Source organism: Podarcis filfolensis (assembly GCF_964270895.1).
Source record: "Podarcis filfolensis genome assembly, chromosome: 16".
Lineage (NCBI taxonomy): Eukaryota > Metazoa > Chordata > Lepidosauria > Squamata > Lacertidae > Podarcis > Podarcis filfolensis.
The window spans coordinates 37,037,821-37,055,220 of NC_139620.1; the positions used below are offsets into that span (position 1 = coordinate 37,037,821).

At 41.9% G+C, this 17,400-nt stretch overlaps 1 protein-coding gene across 1 annotated transcript in view; it reads right to left on the minus strand.

Moving 5' to 3' along the window:
* BCL7A (BAF chromatin remodeling complex subunit BCL7A) overlaps window positions 1-17,400 on the minus strand; it is a 28,407-nt gene continuing 11,007 nt past the window's right edge. The window contains exons 3-6 of the mRNA XM_083590687.1: window positions 14,794-14,890; window positions 9,634-9,801; window positions 4,849-4,970; window positions 1-3,867 (exon numbers count right to left, since the gene is read on the minus strand). Of these exons, the coding sequence (XP_083446813.1) occupies window positions 3,793-3,867; window positions 4,849-4,970; window positions 9,634-9,801; window positions 14,794-14,890 (462 nt within the window). The 3' untranslated portion in view covers window positions 1-3,792. The remainder of the gene's footprint in view (window positions 3,868-4,848; window positions 4,971-9,633; window positions 9,802-14,793; window positions 14,891-17,400) is intronic.

Consider the following 17,400-nt stretch of genomic DNA (forward strand, 5'->3'; position numbering starts at 1 on the left):
TTTTGTGTTGTGACTTTAAAGTTTATTTTTTTTAATGAAACCATTGTACATTGTACAAACCATAGCTACTGATGGAATAAATAAGTGAAAAATGATACTGCTGTACAACACACAAAATCATTAAGATGGAAAAACAATTAGGTAATGAAATAAACCCACAAAATTCTTTACACCTTCTAGCAGGGCTTTAGATATAAAGAACATTCTAAAACATGACAATGTTTCTGTATGAAGCAGGCTACCACAAAAGCCAGTAATTTTTATGCTGCCTCACCGATTGGTTGTTGTTGTTAAGTGCCAGCACTTTTTGGAATGTTAACAACTATTCCCCCACCCATAAGAACTCCAAAATGAACAGTTCTGCTATAAAATGTTTTGACTGTGTAAATTGCCCAGCTAGCAGGCCTGCCTCACCCCATAACCCACAAAGATCAGCTACCTTGCTAGCTTATGTATACAGATGTAGTTTGAGAGTAACTGAGTGTCCAAATGCCCAGAGTGTCGATAAGGAAGCACTTCTTGATATTCACGCTATTTCTAAAAAAAAATGTCAGATTCAACCCACCAACCACTGATGCTGCATGACCTCCACTGAAATGAGCACAGATTGCACAGCTGTGTGTGTGGTGGACACCGACTATTGCCTGCCTGAGAATTTCCAGTCACTGAGATGCAAGATGTGTTGACGCGCTCTCTCTCCTCACCCCTTCCCCACTGCTATCAATACAGGCTTTTCCATGCAAGCCCATAAAACAAAATCCCTAAAGATGGCAGCAAACCAAGAAGCTGGACCCAGTACCAAATCTCAAAGGTTGCAAGATCCCTTCCTTGCTGGTTGAATTTAAACTATAACTTTCAAGCATTAAAAATGTGTTTTAACTGCACATCCAAATGGCCTATCAAAAGGCAGAGTAGTTACAGTGTGCACGTTTTTAAATTTCTGCATACCAAATAGCATCAAGATCCTCCTCTATCCTGATAAAAGGGTGCAGACTGACACTAATGGGTGCAAGGAGTCCAATTCCATTTGCTTTTTCCAACCCCTATTTGTTGGCAGAGGATTCAAATATCTAACGTTGCAAATCAAAGCAGAGCCACTAACCACTGTGGTTATGCTGGTTTTCTTTTTCTTGAGTCATGGAATAGCAAAATGATTGCACACTTCATCAAAGGCTACTGCCACCCACCTTTCATTTGCAGATCTCAATTCACAAGTCAAGCACAAGCAAGCCCAACTGAAAGACACTGGGAATTGTGTGGCGGCAGCAGGCCTTAGTGAATGGCTGACACATAACTGAAGAAAGTACAGTAGGAATTAAGAAGCCAGTTTCATCACGAAGCTTATCAGTGTCAGTAATGCCAATAAACATTTCTACCTAATGAAAAAAATTGAGGTATTTTAGTGCTATTTATATTTTATTAAGTACAGGATTCAGCTCTGAAATTTAAAAAGCCTATCTACTTCCTTGGAAACTGTGTAAAACAAATCAAAAACACACAACCACAAAACTGAAGCTTCTACAGACAGCAACTACTGGGCATGACAACATATCAACAGTGGTTTCCAACCCACTGACATTTTAGCACTGATCAATTAAAAGCTACATAATTACAATTTTTTAAAGTTCAAAAATATATTTGTCTATGTCATAGATCAGCCAATATGTTTTCAAAAAACGAACCCTGGTTAAATATGGTTTTAATGTCCATACCGATTGCCATTTAACCAGTCATAACCCACATTTCTGAAGCAGATACACAATTCAAGGGGTGGGGAAATCAGTTTACCATTTATGTATACTGTGCAAATATAACACCTCTTTCTGATATTAAATGAATTTTGTGATCGAAGCACAAAGAGACTTTGGAGGGAGCACACTGCTTTCATGAACAATTTGCAACCAATTTTAATTTTGACGAGATGTAAAATGTTTATTTCAACATAAAAAATATATCAGCCTTGAGTGTATAGCCAGCTTCTTTGCAGCTTAACAAATGTTGTGATGGAAGGTCAGAATTGGCACCTCCACCTCTTCTAACTTTTCTCGGAATTCATTGCAAATGCAATACAGTAGTTAAAGCTCAAGCCATTTTCACCGCTGGAGAAATCAGAAATAAAGCTTAGTAAGTGACTTTTATGCAGTATTTTGATTGGAGGCAGGTTTGTTTTCCTTTAAAAAAAAGGTCACCCAGTACTTCCATTATAAATTAAATGCAACCACATTTACAGCTGCAGGTTGCAGTTTCGTAGTTATCAAGACTCATTGCTTCTTTATGCCACCTCTGTGTTTTCCATTCACACACATATTTTCCCCAGCCATCAAATGGAGGTTTAAGGGCTCAACACCTCTTTAGATGTGCAAAACATAACAAGACGAACCCATCAAGTTCTAGTCACAATTAAGCCCCATTGGGAATCTCTAAAATGTTACAACTAAAGTTGCACTGATTTCAAAAGGAATTAGTCACGACTGTGTGGTTCTACCGGTGATTACAAGTAGCATCAAAGCATCTGATATGGATAGATGGTTCAGCATATTCAATGGCCATGTAGCATAGATAGGATTTACACATTGCCTCCTGCCAAGTCAAACATGCAAGAAATAAAACTGAACTTTTCAAAAACTGAGAGATGTCTGAAGAAGAGATTATGGAAGTAACAAGACTGTATTTACAAGCTACTCTTGAAACAAAAGTAAGCCTCAAGTACAGTATTGCCTGGAGTATCAGTAAACTGATTGTAAAAGAACAGTACAATGAAATTCATTTCAATCAAAACTACATCTGTCATAACACATATGCCTATTTGTACCTGTATTTATAGTTGACCCACTTTTAAAAAAAGACTCTGATAAAGTTACCTAGATCTAGTACTTAAAATGCCTAATTTGCTTCAATACTTTTCCAAACCAGCAGCAATTTAAGTAAACAGCAGAGCATGTTCACTTTAGGTATATCTGTTTTAAAAGACTACATTATTCAGCCAAGGGGAGGCGTGCCATCAGGAAATTATTCAAAGCTATGTTACTGTGTAACTTGCATGCATTTCTGTGGAGGTTGCCAGAAGAGGGTCTTGGTGGCTCAAGTTGGTGCATTAAAAATAAGTCATGCCAGTGGATGCAGAAAAATCAAGTGTCAGCTGTATGGTTCTCTCTGGACTCCAACAGTGAAAATGGCTTCCTGATTTCTCTCACAATAGCTCTTATGTTAAAATAGTAAGCACCAGGGTATAAAATAGAAACAAACACAATGAAAAGTTTCCTATATGGCATTGTACAAACCGTAGGCCACTCTGCAGAGGAGAGAACTGTCAAAAACAAGTTTAAAAAATTAGCACTGGTTTTGTTTTTTTTGTTTTGGAACACAAGGCACACACAAAAAAAGAAAAAAGCAGACATCACATCAGAAGGATGAACTTCACATGAGAAGACCTGACCTGTACCATCCTTAAATATCTTATAATGTTAAATAGAGAATGTGATAAAATACAGCAGCAACATAATTGTAATTTTGACATTAGAAACAGTGCGTAGACCCCTCCTGAGTTGTTTACTCCAACCATTTCAGAGACAGTAACTTAAATTCTCAACGTTTTGCTTCACAGAAAAGAAAAGTTTTCAGTGTCTGAAGAGATTATGCCTTTGCTTGGTTTCTTGGATTTTTGCTTGGTAACTTGAAAAGTTTATAGGAGTTCTGTCCTCATCCAAGAGAATATACGTAAATATGGTTGTTCTATATAATTTAGCCCACTGATGTACCTTACATAAAAACTGGCCAGGAAAAATCTAGTGTCTATATTTCATCAATGTTTTGTTGAGAGGGAGCCTCTACTTTCATCTTTTTAGAAGGTGGCACTCCTTCAGAGTCCTTAACGGGAGGAGAGAGAAAAGAAGAATCAGCATCAGTACTGAATAAAAGCATAATAATTGTGCTCCAGAGGTACAAGACAACCCCAGGAAGCAAGTGTCATGGCCACAAAGCAACACAAAAGCTGCCACCATAGTTACCCATGCAAGTCCTAGTTCCCAAAATGGCAACACACATTTAGCCCCACCCTGTAAGATCAGACACACCAAGACATGTGAGAAAACATTCTGACAATAAGAGCTCCTTGATCGTGGAACAGTCCCCCCTTGGGAGGTTGTGGACTCTACATCCTTGAAGGTTTCTAAGCAGAAGGTGGATGGCCATCTGTCATGGATGCTTTAGCCAAGATTCCTGCATTGCAGAGGGTTGGACTAGACATCTCTTCGGTCCCTTCCAGCTCTACAGTTCTATGATCCTTGCAAGGCATACTAAGATAAGTATCAGTAAGCACCTGGGAGACATATTTGCAGCTATGGACTGTTAAGGCTATATCAATTCCCAGACACATAGGGAAAGAAGGGATAATGTGAGGACTCAGAAGATAATCGAGGCTGGAGTACAACCTTCATACCTTCTGGCTGGGATTTTAGAAGAAAAGGAACATGCTGCATTACCTTGCCATAATTTGTTCACTTCAAACTGGTGACATTACCATCTTTCCAGCCTATTAACACTTTACATGGAAAGGAACATACAGTCCTAAAAGGATCACCTAGCAATTTACTAGAAGGATCATCACGGTTTACTACGGAACATACTTCAAATATTTTAACAAGTTCTCCCATATTAATGACAACTTGCTGCTTAGACCAAGTGCAAAGCACAACAGCTCACTGTCAATGTTCAAGTGGGAAGAAATCAAAGCATTCACAGAATTAGAAAGCATGGAACACATAGATGTTAATCCAATGGACAAGACAGGTCAAACTTTCATTCACACTGTTGACGATACCTCTTTGCTTATCTATGATTTTGAATTACCTGAGAGTTTTTAGATGCATCTGTGGTTATATCATTTTCTGCCAAAGGTTGAGTTTCCACTTTCTCTGAACTATTCATGGAATTCTCCATTGAAGATTGTGAGTTCTGTTCATCAGAAGCATCTGAAAGAGTTAAGAAGGTTGCACTGAATCACCAATGTATTATAGTACCTCTCATTAGGGTTCTCACCAAATTAGAGATTTTAACTAAATTAATTTATCATCATCAAACCTTTTATTGGCATCACATACAAACCTCCATAGCAAAGTAAATTAATTTTAGTTTATTTAATCTGCATAAATTTGCATGCTGCCAAACAATAGTTTTGAAGAAAAAGATGCACTTTACTTGTTCTTAGAAGATAGATAGATAGGTGGCATATTTTGGGAAGTATTTCCTTCTGTATAAGAATGAAGATGGAACACCTTTAAGGCATTAAAAGTGCAGATAGCAGGCTATTAAATTATGTTTTCCAAGATGTGCTGGCCCAACTTTAAAAAGGGCTTTAAAGTCAATTAAGCTAACCAAGGTTGCTAATCTGTTTTCCACCCAGCTATAGACTACTTACAGATTTGTTGTCTTATCTAGAAGGGAGACATAATGATTTTGGATTAGAACACAAGGACACTTGGGCATTGGAGCAATCTATGGACTTTTAAATGGGGCCTGTTATGATTATTTATTATGATGCTGTGTATTATGTTGTCATTATGATGCTGTGTAAATTAGGTTCTTAATGCTGTACATAGCTCTGGGATCTTTGGCTAAAAAGCAGTATAAAAATGAATTATTACTATTATCAGTGCTTTTTTTCTAGAAAAAGAGGTGCAGCAACTCCCACCTTCTTTGACAGACAACCCTAAGCTGTTGAGCTTCTCTCAGGATGACAGCAACCTTGTTGAGAGCGCACGCTTTAGAGAAAACACGCAACATGTCTCCTCCCTTTAAGGGCTTCTTTCGGAAGAGAAGCAAAGTGCCAAAAATCACTCCCGGTCCATCCAAATTCCTGCACGCAGAAAATGTGCCACCTGCCCAGGATGATGTACACAGAGATGGGTTGCCGGAAGAGGTTCCGGCTGGGGAAAAAAAGCCTTGATTCCTCTTCTTCAAGCAACATACAAATGAAATCTTGAGCGGGCCACTAGAGGGAGGCCAAGACCACATGGATATGGGGAAGGATCCAGACAGTATTTATGGGACATGGAAAAGCCTTTAGCAGAGCACTGCAAGGTGTGGGTGTAAGCCCCTCCAGTATTCTCAAGGCTGCAATGTAAGAGCTTGATCTGAAAGCACACCTAAGCATACCTGATCACACTAAAGGATAGATTTGCATTAAAAGGGTTTTTAAGTACACACTGTAGTATCTCATAACATGAAAGGCTTTTGTATTTCATGCAGCTTGCAAATACACACGCTCCATAATTGGATCTACACAGGAATCCAGCCACAGCTTATAAACTTATAAGCAACTGTCATCCTACTATCACATACAGGAGGAATCTAAATTCAGAATCTGAAACATTATGTACAGAAGACATAGCCTAAGTAAATGCAGTTTTGTACAAGTTAAGAGAAACTGTGTGGATTTCTCTGCCAAAACCTGAACAAGGTGTCTTTCCTTATTTTCAGATTAAAAACTTGATAATTTAGACCCTTCCTCTGAAGAGGAAGAATCAATCTACATCCATATTATCTGACCTATAATAAATGTTGAACTATGAAAGTAAAAACAGATGTCACAGCTTACTATCTGAATGAGTGCCTTTTATAAGGCATGCTTTAAGGTTCAATTTAGCCCCCAATCTGATGATAGGAACCCCGCCTATTGACATGAGGCAGGCGCCTTTACTGTACTCTTATTGGAGCCTGTTAAAAACATTTTTGCTGAGACATGCCTAGTCAGAAATGTAGAATGTTGATTTATGCTTTTCCTTTATTATTTTGTTTTTTATTAATGCTTTAAACCAGGGGTCAGCAAACTTTTTCAGCAGGCGGCCGGTCCACTGTCCCTCAGATCTTGTGGGGGGCCGGACTATATTTTTTTGGGGGGTGAACAAATTCCTATGCCCCACAAATAACCCAGAGATGCATTTTAAATGAAAGGACACATTCTACTCATGTAAAAACACGCTGATTCCCAGACCGTCCGCGGGCCAGATTTAGAAGGCAATTGGACCAGATCTAGCCCCAGGGCCTTCGGTTGCCTACCCATGCTTTAAACTGTGTTTACAGCCATTTTTTATCTTTAGAAACTGCTCTGAGGTTGTTGTTTTTTACAATCAAACATTGCGTACATTTTATGAAATATAAATAGAATGGGAAAGCTGGACCATAAAGAAGGCTGATCGCCGAAGAATTGATGCTTTTGAATTCTGGTGCTGGAGGAGACTCTTGAGAGTCCCATGGACTGCAAGAAGATCAAACCTATCCATTCTGAAGGAAATCAGCCCTGAGTGCTCACTGGAAGGACAAACCTGAAGCTGAGGCTCCAATACTTTGGCCACCTCATGAGAAGAGAAGACTCCCTGGAAAAGACCCTGATGTTGGGAAAGATGGAGGGCACAAGGAGAAGGGGACGACAGAGGACGAGATGGTTGGATAGTATTTGCGAAGCTACCAGCATGAGTTTGACCAAACTGCAGGAGGCAGTGGAAGACAGGAGTGCCTGGCGTGCTCTGGCCCATGGGGTCATGAAGAGTCGGACACGACTAAACGACTAAAGAACAACAACAAAAATGGAATGGGAATGTTAGCTGAGAGAAAAGACAAGATGTTCAGTCCTAGGCATCTTGAGACCCCTATGAAGCATCCAAGCAGAAACAGAAAAGCACTTGGAGAATTGGAATTGGATGAAGGAAGAACGTTCTGAGCTAGAGTGGAAAAGCTTGGTACCATCAGCATAACAGGCACCATGGAATATTGTGTGCTTACATGGGGCTAACGAATCTAGAGAGACAAGCATACAGGACTAATAACAGAGCCCTCAGGGATCTCAACCAAGAAGGAGAGGACAGATTAGAACAGCAAACAGGTAGGAAGAGAGTAAGCCAATGGAATCAGTGAGTTCTTAGATATAAAGGTAATCATGTTGAAAGTAATCAACTGAATTCAAGACAGCAGAGGAGTCAAGAAAGATGGAGCAAAATATATATTTTTGGAACTGGCACTAAAGCAGTCAGGTAATTTAATAAAGCTATCTGAAATTAAGGGGTAAATGTGAACAGCTTTCAGAACTGAGCTGTGCTTTACATTCAGCTCAGCGAAAATTTATCTCCAACAGTAATTACACAAAGCGAGAATGACTTATTGTTTGCATATACAGTATCACTAACCTAGGGATAGGGAACTTCTAGTCTGTTGGTCAAATATGAGCCAGCAGTCCATTTTACCCCCAGCCTTGCCCACACCTGACACCATATGATACCAGGTGTGAGTAGGTAAAGCTATGGCTGCAAGCAGGCAGAAGCCTTAATGTGAGTGTGCTCCCAATTGTTCTTCGGCAGGCAGCACTTGCATTCAGCATGTTTTCAATTTAAACTCCTGATTGGAGTAACTAAGTGGAGCTGATGTCTGCTGAAATTTAAAATTCAGTGCCAAATGCAATTCCTGCTTTTGGCCAGAATCTTTGCCGTCGCAACCTGGATTCAAACTTAAGAAGGAAGAAACTCTAAGCATGCTCCAGATTTTAAAAATCTGAATGACCTGGTGGCACATAATTTAACAGGCGGGTGGGTCAAGTTCCCCACTCTTGCATTAAGCCAAGGGTTAACAACAGCACTACGTAGACAAGGAGCACATCAGGAACAGTACAGTCATACCTCATGCTACGTTTACTTCATGTTATGTTTTTTCAGATTGCGTCCCGCAGTAACCCGGAAGTACCGGAAAGGGTTACTTCCGGGTTTTGCTGCTCGCGCTTCACACATGCGCACAAGCGCCAAATTACGCTGCACACCTACGCAGATACCACACTTCTGGTTGCAGGCTTTTCATGTTGCGAAGGGGCCTCTGGAACAGATCCCGTTCGCAACCAGAGGTACCACTGTATTTCCACTGACTTTTGCTTTGCTTTCAAATTATCTATTCTCTGGTTAGTGAAATGTACAAACTCTGAATCATGGTTTATAACAAACAATGGTTAGTTAAACAAGCCAGCTTCATAAGATATGGTTTGGAGTTGTTTAGCAGTTAACCATTGTTTGTTGTAAATCACAATCCCTGTTTTGTACATAAGGATTTGTTGAAAGCAGAAAGCATGCCTACACTTGACAGAAGTCCTTCCCTGACTGCATGGAAGGAAAGGGAAACTTATGAGTCTAACACTTTCCTTGGTCTTATGGAGGCTCGTCCACATAGAACTACACCATGGTTTAGCACTGTGTGAAGGTGGTCAATGAAAGCAAAAAGTAACTAAGTGAAAACGGAGTGTCAGTTTTCAAAGCAGTAGGAAGGAGGGCAGATCTTAAATTATAGTTACAGTCATACCTCCGCTTACATATCCCTCTGGTTACGTAAACTTCGGGGTACATAAGCGGCAAACCTGGAAATATATTTTTGAGTTTTTGCCACACACGCGTGCGCAGAAGCAGTCTCTCCGGTTGCGAAAACCTCAAGATCTGGCCGGACCTCCGGAACGGATCCCATCTGCAACCGGAGGTACCACTGTATCTCCTTCTCAAGTGGGAGACACAGTGGGTCTGCTAACAAATGAAGTTTCTATGGTGCACATGGAATGCCAACTGCTTACCTACCAGTTATGAGTAGGAAGATTTGTACATGAATTACCTTCTGAACCAGGCTCCTCTTTTGCATCTGCTTGAGTATCGTCAGATTTTGTTCCAGGGCCATCTGCCTGCCCTGTGGAGTTCTGCTCTGGCAGGGGGCTAGAGTTGCTGCTGTTCTCTTGTTTAATTGGTGAAGCATCAGCTATGGAACTCTGGTTGCTGTTATCATCTATAAATAAGAGACAGGCTTCATGAAAGCGATGAACATTCCCAAAATTGTATTTACATGGTAGGGGCTGCTGACCTGCCAAGCCCTCCACCCCTTTCCACCTCACCCAACTCCCCCATCCCCTCACTTCTTCAGCCTCTCATGGGTCCTTTTGCCCCCCATCCCTTCCAACCGCTCCCTCTCACAACTCCCCACATCCCTGCCTATCCACCCACTCACTCTTGTTGCTATTCCCAATCCCCTCACATCTCACTCCGATCCCAACCACCACTCATTGAAGAGAGGGGGGTGAAGAGTCTAAAGTACCCTGCAGTGACCTCCTTTTTGGCCCCAAGGCTGCTTGCCTGCCAAGGCAGCTCCTCAACAACCATCTTGCTTTGTAGCTGCTTTCTTCCTCCCCAGCTGCAGATGCAGAGACCAAAATTGCTGTGTCAGGTATACAATGGCAGCAGAGGAGAAGAGTTTCTGGAAACAGCCCCTGTCTGTCCTGACTGTTCCCCTGCAGCTTATCTTGCTTGTATGCCTGCTTGCTGTTCTGTTGTCATATGGCACTTGACATGGCCACCTATTGGCAGCCAGGCAAACTGTAGGATGACAACTTTTTTTCTTACGAAAATATTATACAGCAAGATAGTGCATGGCTACATTTCTGACACTTCCCAGTATTCCATATCAAATCCATACAGTGATACCTCTGGTTACGTACTTAATTCGTTCCAGAGGTCCATTCTTAACCTGAAACTGTTCTTAACCTGAAGCACCACTTTTGCTAATGGGGCCTCCCACTGCTGCTGCACCGCCACCGTGCGATTTCTGTTCTCATCCTGAAGAAAAGTTCTTAACCTGAGGTACTATATCTGGGTTAGCGGAGTCTGAAACCTGAAGTGTCTGTAACCTGAAGCATATGTAACCCGAGGTACCACTGTATCTATGTTGGCAACTCAAACTAGACCAATATAAGGGTTAATTACTTGAGAGATCTTTTTGCAGATCCTTTTAATGTCACAGAAAAGCAACCATGGCTGCCTCTGTTGCATCTAGTTTGTACTTCAAATATCAATAATCTGTTCACTGACTCTTCCCAGCTCTCTAAATAAGCAGAGAAAGCTGAAAGAAGCTGCCTAAAGTTTGGGATTTATCCATTTTTTAAAAGTGGAGGCTTAAGTGATGTACAAGGTATTCTAAATCTGTGATATTGATGGGGACTTCATACTGGCTAATGTTCAGTACAGTCATGCAATACTTATTATACTTGTCAAAAATATGACTATATAATATGCTGATGTCACGCTACTCACATTATAGCAAAATTCTCCAAGGAATGGTGGAGGGAGAGAGCAAACATAGTGCGAGCTGGCTCACAATTACAACAAAGGAAAGTGAAGTACTCTTTCCGCCCACAAGCACATGTCCTACCTGCTCCACTGCCACAGAATCTGGACATAGAATCATACAACTGAAGAGTTGGGACCCAAAGCTCCAGTGCAGGAATCACAGATAAAGAATCCCTGACAGCCTCTGTTTAAAAGCCTCCATTGACTGAGAGTCCACCACCTTCCAAGTTAGACTTGTTCCACTGGCAATCAGCTCTTACTATCAGAAAGTTCTCCCTAGCCTTTAGAAGTTTAGAATCTACTTTCTTGTAATTTGAATCCATTGGTTCAGATCCTACCCTCTGGAACAGCAAAAAAACCCAACATCTCTGTTCTCTCTTCCATGTGACAACCCTATAGATATTTGCAGATGGCTATTGTGCCACCTATCAGGCTTTTCTTCTCCAGGCTAAACATACCCAACTCCTTCAACTGTTTCTTAGATGAGCGTTCTTTCAATTCCTTCATATGAGTAATTTATCAAGATGTTGAACAACACCAGGCCCAGCACAGAACCCTGAAGCAACCTACTTGTCACTTTTTTCCAGGATGACGACAAACCACTGGCAAACACTCTTTGGGTTCAGTCGGTCAACCAGGTTCTCCACAAGATATCATGGGGGACTTTGTCAAAAGCCTTATTAAAATCAAGATACACTACATCCATAGCATTCCCTTGACCCACCAAACTTTTAGATCATGACTTGTTTTTTCTAAGTGCTCATAGACCAGCTGTTTGATTATCTGGTTCTAGAACATTTCCTGGTATTGACATCAAGCTGACCAGCCGGAAGTTCCCCGAGTCTTCTTTCTTCCCCTTTTGGAAAATGGGGACAACATTTGCCCACCTCCAGTCTACAAGTTCTCCATGAATTCTATAAGCTTATAGTCAGAGGCTCTGAGATTACTTCTGCAAGTTCTTTCAGTTTCCTTGGAAGCAGTTCACCAGGCCCTGGAGATCGGAATTCATTTAAAGTAGCTAGGTGTTCCCTTTCCCCCTCTTTTCCTATCCTGGGCTGCAGTTCCCTCTCTGCATCGTTTATTTTATTCCATTAACACCAGGTTGGGCACTGACGTTGAGCAGTTCTGCCTTCACCCTGTCACCCAATAGCATTTTCTCCATATCCTTCATGCAGAGGACCCACTCTTGCTTCAAAGATAGCCAAAAAAGTCACTAATTATTATTTATAACCTCTCTTGCAAGCCTGAGCTTGTTTTGAGCTTTAGCCGCCTGACCTTCTCCCTGCAAGTGTTGGCTAGTCCTTTATACTGTTCTTTCATGATTTGCTCCTTCTTCCCTTTCTTATACATGCAAGGAATGAACTGCATTGACCATTATTGACAAAAGGACAGTCACAAATACTGGGTTGCACAGGAAACACGGCTGCTACGAAAGTTAGTAGCTCCTCATTCATGGGGTAAATGCTTCATCTAAAAAGCCACTTGAAGGAGATCACAGTTATGGAGTAAAATCCAGATGCATCTCCTAAATTGCATCAGACAACGGCATGCACCTAAAATGGCTAGTTCAATCAAATCTGCACCAAGGTAAATGCAGGTAATTAGATCTCAGGCAAATTCATCCTTCATTCATGCCAATAAACATCTAGTCAGCGCTACATGGCTGTGTATGGATGCACTTAGCCAGAGAGATTTAGACCCATTCCAGATGCCTGAACTTGCTTATAGCAAAGAGGACCAATTCCACTCCACCCTGGTTATGCAGACCCTCTCCAAGTGCAGCTCTCCTAGGGAAAGGATTCACAACTGAATATGGGGAGATCCATACTTCAGTGGCGGAATGCATGATTTATTTGTACAAGGTCCTAAATCTAATCCTAATCATCACCAGCTAGAAAAATATGGTAGCAGGTGGTGGGAATGACCCAAGGGTCTGAGATCTTAAAGAGTAGTTACTAGTTATGGGAGACATTGCTGGGTGAGAGGGACCAATGATTTGACTCAGCGTAAGGACAGCTTCATGTGATGCTCAAACAAAATACAGGGCAAATTAATATAGGTAAGAAAGAGGCTTTGGCCACAGCTACCGACTGAAAAACTCCTCCACGGAGTTTCAACGGTTCCCCACACTCTTGATGAAAGATGCTGGCTAATAAAAGCTATCGCCTTACCTACTTTGCCTCTCACCAAGACATTCAGAATTGGAAAATTACAGATTCCACTGATGGTAGCCATGGTAACATTTAATGACTCACTTTAAGTGTTAATCTGTCAAGTACATGCTTCTGGAGAGAAAACCTTAATTCTCCAGACTCTCTTTTGTCAGGTTTGAAGGCTTTCCAGGGACACATATTACAGCAGGAAAGCACCCCCCATGTGACCTAGAATCTCTTCTGACATCAGATGAGAATCTGAAGCAGTATTATTCACAAGGTAACAAAACTGAACCAGAGTATAGAGTACAGAGAGACAGATTTAATGGGAGCATTCTCAACTATGGTCTGGCAACTGGAGAGGTGCCCCAGGAAGGCTGCACAATCTCTTCAAAAGAAGGCTGAGCAGGCTATTTCTAAAAATGCTTTGAGTCAATATGCCAGAGGGTAGTATCCAAAATAATCTAGAGGGACCGTAAATTCCGCTGAGCTTTTATCGCCAGTCAAATATTGCAGTTTCTTCCAGTGCTACCCCTTCCTGAGAGAGGGAGTGGTTTTGCCTGTCTTGGAAGAACTCATAGTGCCTCAGAGCTCCAGCATGATGGAAGAACCAGCCCTTGCTCTCTGCTGGACAGAAGAAAGGCAAATGAATCTCCCAGGTCTCACAAATGAGCAAGACAAGATTCTCCCAAGCTCACAGCAAGATCTGGGAGACATCCCCACCCTTCTTTTAAGCGAGGAAAAATCTCTCAGGCCTTACACTGACTTTGGAAGTGCTTGAACCCATGCACTGCCTTGCTGCTTTCAGATCTCATCCAATGTTTTATGCTTTAAAGAAAATTGGGTATGGAACATGTGAATTCAGGAATGTAGGAGATCAAAATTAATTATCACTCAGCAAATGCTTTATTTAATTTGCTTCAAGCTTCATTTCAATTTATAGAAACAATGCTAGGATATCCTTCCCTTACACCTTACTTATCAAATATTTCCCCTTCCTACTGGTTCATTTTCTATGCCAGACGAAAGCCAACCATTACCAAACCTACCAGCACCAGTTCAACACAAAGCCAGCCTGAAAAATTCTCTCTCTGAAGCAGCCGCTGCCCAGCAGCCTTTTAGATTATACTGTTTAATCTGCTAAACCAGGCATAGGCAAACTCCGGACCTCCAGATGTTTGGGACTACAATTCCCATCATCCCTAGCTAACAGAACCAGTGGCCAGGGATGATGGGAACTGTAGTCCCAAACATCTGGAGGGACGGGGTTTGCCTATGCCTGTGCTAAACACTTCAAAAAGTGGTCCACAACTGTGTCTGGTGATACTAGCATCAGGAGGGACCCCAGATCTCAGCCATGCCCATGTGGGTTCTATTATATAGCCAAATACTAAACCGATGTTGGTTATCAATCCATGTGGAAGTCAAGCGGCCATGTCTGGAGGCCCCTCTCCCCACCACACCTGCAGCTGCTGAAGCTGGAACTGTCTCCCTGCTCTACTCACCATTCATATCCATCATCCCAGGAGAAGAGCTGTTCTCTGGAGTAGTAACCTCAGATCCACACTTTTCATCTTTACCTTTTTTCTTGTTCTTGGTTTTCTGAGAAGGGGAAAAAAATAAATCATGAAATCGTGTGGCCTCCACTGCGAGGTCCAATGATCAGGGATTTGGTACTTTTATCCATTCAACCAAGGTTCAATTCCCAGTTACTATATATGGTTTGTTTTATGAACTGAAACTTTAGTCTAAGCATCTCTTGTATAACAGTGCAAACCAAGCATCCCTCAGTGCCACTGATTTTAATCAATTAATGACATACAGTGGTACCTCTAGTTATGAACGCTTCTGGTTACAAACACTTCAGGTTACAAGCTCTGCTAACCCGGAAGTAGCTGCTCCTGGTTGCGAACTTTGCCCCAGGATGCAAACAGAAATCACGCACCAATGGAAGGCCCCATGAGTGAAAGCGCGCCTCAGGATAAGCACGGTTTCAGCTTAAGAACGGACCTCCAGAACAAATTAAGTTCGTAACCAGAGGAACCACTGTATTGATATCAAAGAAACAGGATCCAAGATGGTGTTGCCCAGTGGTTTTCAACCAGAGTGCCTTGAATGATGGTCAGGGGTGCCGCAGGCAATACTGGCCTGTCCCTCTTTCCTTCCCTCCCACCTCTAATGCCCTCTCACATCTCTGCCTCCCAAAGGCTTGTGAGGCTGTTTGTTGTAGCAGCCATGGCTACAAGTTCCCCAGGCAAATGGTGCCTCTGGGGCTGGTTCCCAGGTCGCTGTGGGGCAGTTTGAGGCAGCACCTCTCTTTGGGGCAGGGCAGCTCAGAGACCAGGGACGGCAGCATTAGCTGCCCGGAGGACTCCCAAGGAGACGGAAGGGGAGAGGAGGGAACTGGACTAGATGTCCCTCAGAGTCCTTTCCAGCTCTACAATTCTATGATTCTATGTAAGTATATGAATTCTCCTTCAATCCTGAAAGCTGTGGAAAAGGTTGTCCAATTACATCCTGTTGAAGATGCTTGTGATTATCAATGCTGATTTTCCAGTCTGATGAGACCAAGGTGTATTGATTTAAATTTATTTAATTTAAACTGAGGAGGAGAAACCTATTGAGGGGGGGAAACCAATGTTTGACTCAAGCTTCTGATCTGCACTTCACACAACTCCCTAAGTTAAAAGTACAATTAGCATATTTACAACTGGGAAAATCCCAGTAAGGAAGGTATGTTTTAGCTATACAATGTCATATATATTCATATATATATACAATGTCATATATATATTCACTACTTTAGAAAATGATACAGAATATATTGCTTAGAACTCTTTGATCATGATTTGAGTTAAACTGCATGTGTCATATCATAGTTAAAATACATATGCAGTCATACCTTGGTTGATGAACGCCTTGCGACTTGAATGTTTTGGCTCCCGAACGCAGCAAACCCGGAAGTGAGTGTTCCGGTTTGCGAATGTTCTTTGGAACCCGAACATCCGACGCAACTTCTGATTGGCTGCAGGAGCTTCCTGCAGCCAATCAGAAGCTGCACCTTGGTTGCACGTTTTGGAAGTTGAACAGACTTCCAGAACGGATTCCGTTTGACTTCCGAGATACGGCTGTAATTATTTCAAATCATGGATTTCTGATCATTTCATTGTATTTGCAAAAAGACCTGGGCAATGTCACTTTCCTGCAGACTAATGCCAAAATATTTTGGGTCAAGGGCCGTAACTCAGAAGTTACTTTGTATGCAGAAGGTTCCAGATTCAATCCTCCACATCTCCAGGTAGGGCAAGAGGAGAACCTTGTCTGGCATCCTGGAGAGCAGCTGCCAGGCAGCATGGACAATACTGAGCTAAGTCCGTATAAGGACTGATCTGAGTCCGTATAAGGCAGCTTCCTATATGCCTAAAACTCCAAATACTCTTCTCCACTGTGAGATGGGAAATAAAACTACACATTTTCACAACTCATAGCAAAAACTGCAGAGCTTGCCTCATTAAAACATATATTACTATTTAAATCTCTCTTCTGCTCTTCCTCCAAATAGTTCAGGACAAGGGACATGGTGCTGCTTCTTTTTTCCCTCAAAGGCTGCATCAACAGATGTCTAGTGTCCAGATCAAGGTAGTAATAGTATCACTTAAGTCTGCCTTGGTCAGACCCCACCTGGAGTACAGGTAACTCCCCATTTATGCACTGGTTACATTCCAAGACACCACATGTTTAAGTGAAATTGTGTATATTTGAAACATCATTGAAAAAGCCTTCAAAAACCCTGCCCCGCCCCTTTCTCTGATGTATTTGTGTTATTTTCAGGATTGGCACAATGCACACATGCATAGTTACACATATCTTGGACGTGCCTAAAATAGTCTCTGCCTGTACTGCGTCCAGTTCCGGGCACCACAATTTAAGAAGGATATTGACAAGCTGGAATGTATGCAGAGGAGGGCAACCAAGATGATCAAGGATCTGGAAACCAAGCCTTATGAGGAACGGTTGAGGAAACTGGGTATGATTAGCCAGGAAAAGAGGAGACGGAGAGGAGATATGATAGCTATCTGATGGGCTGTCACACAGAAGATGGCACAAGCTTG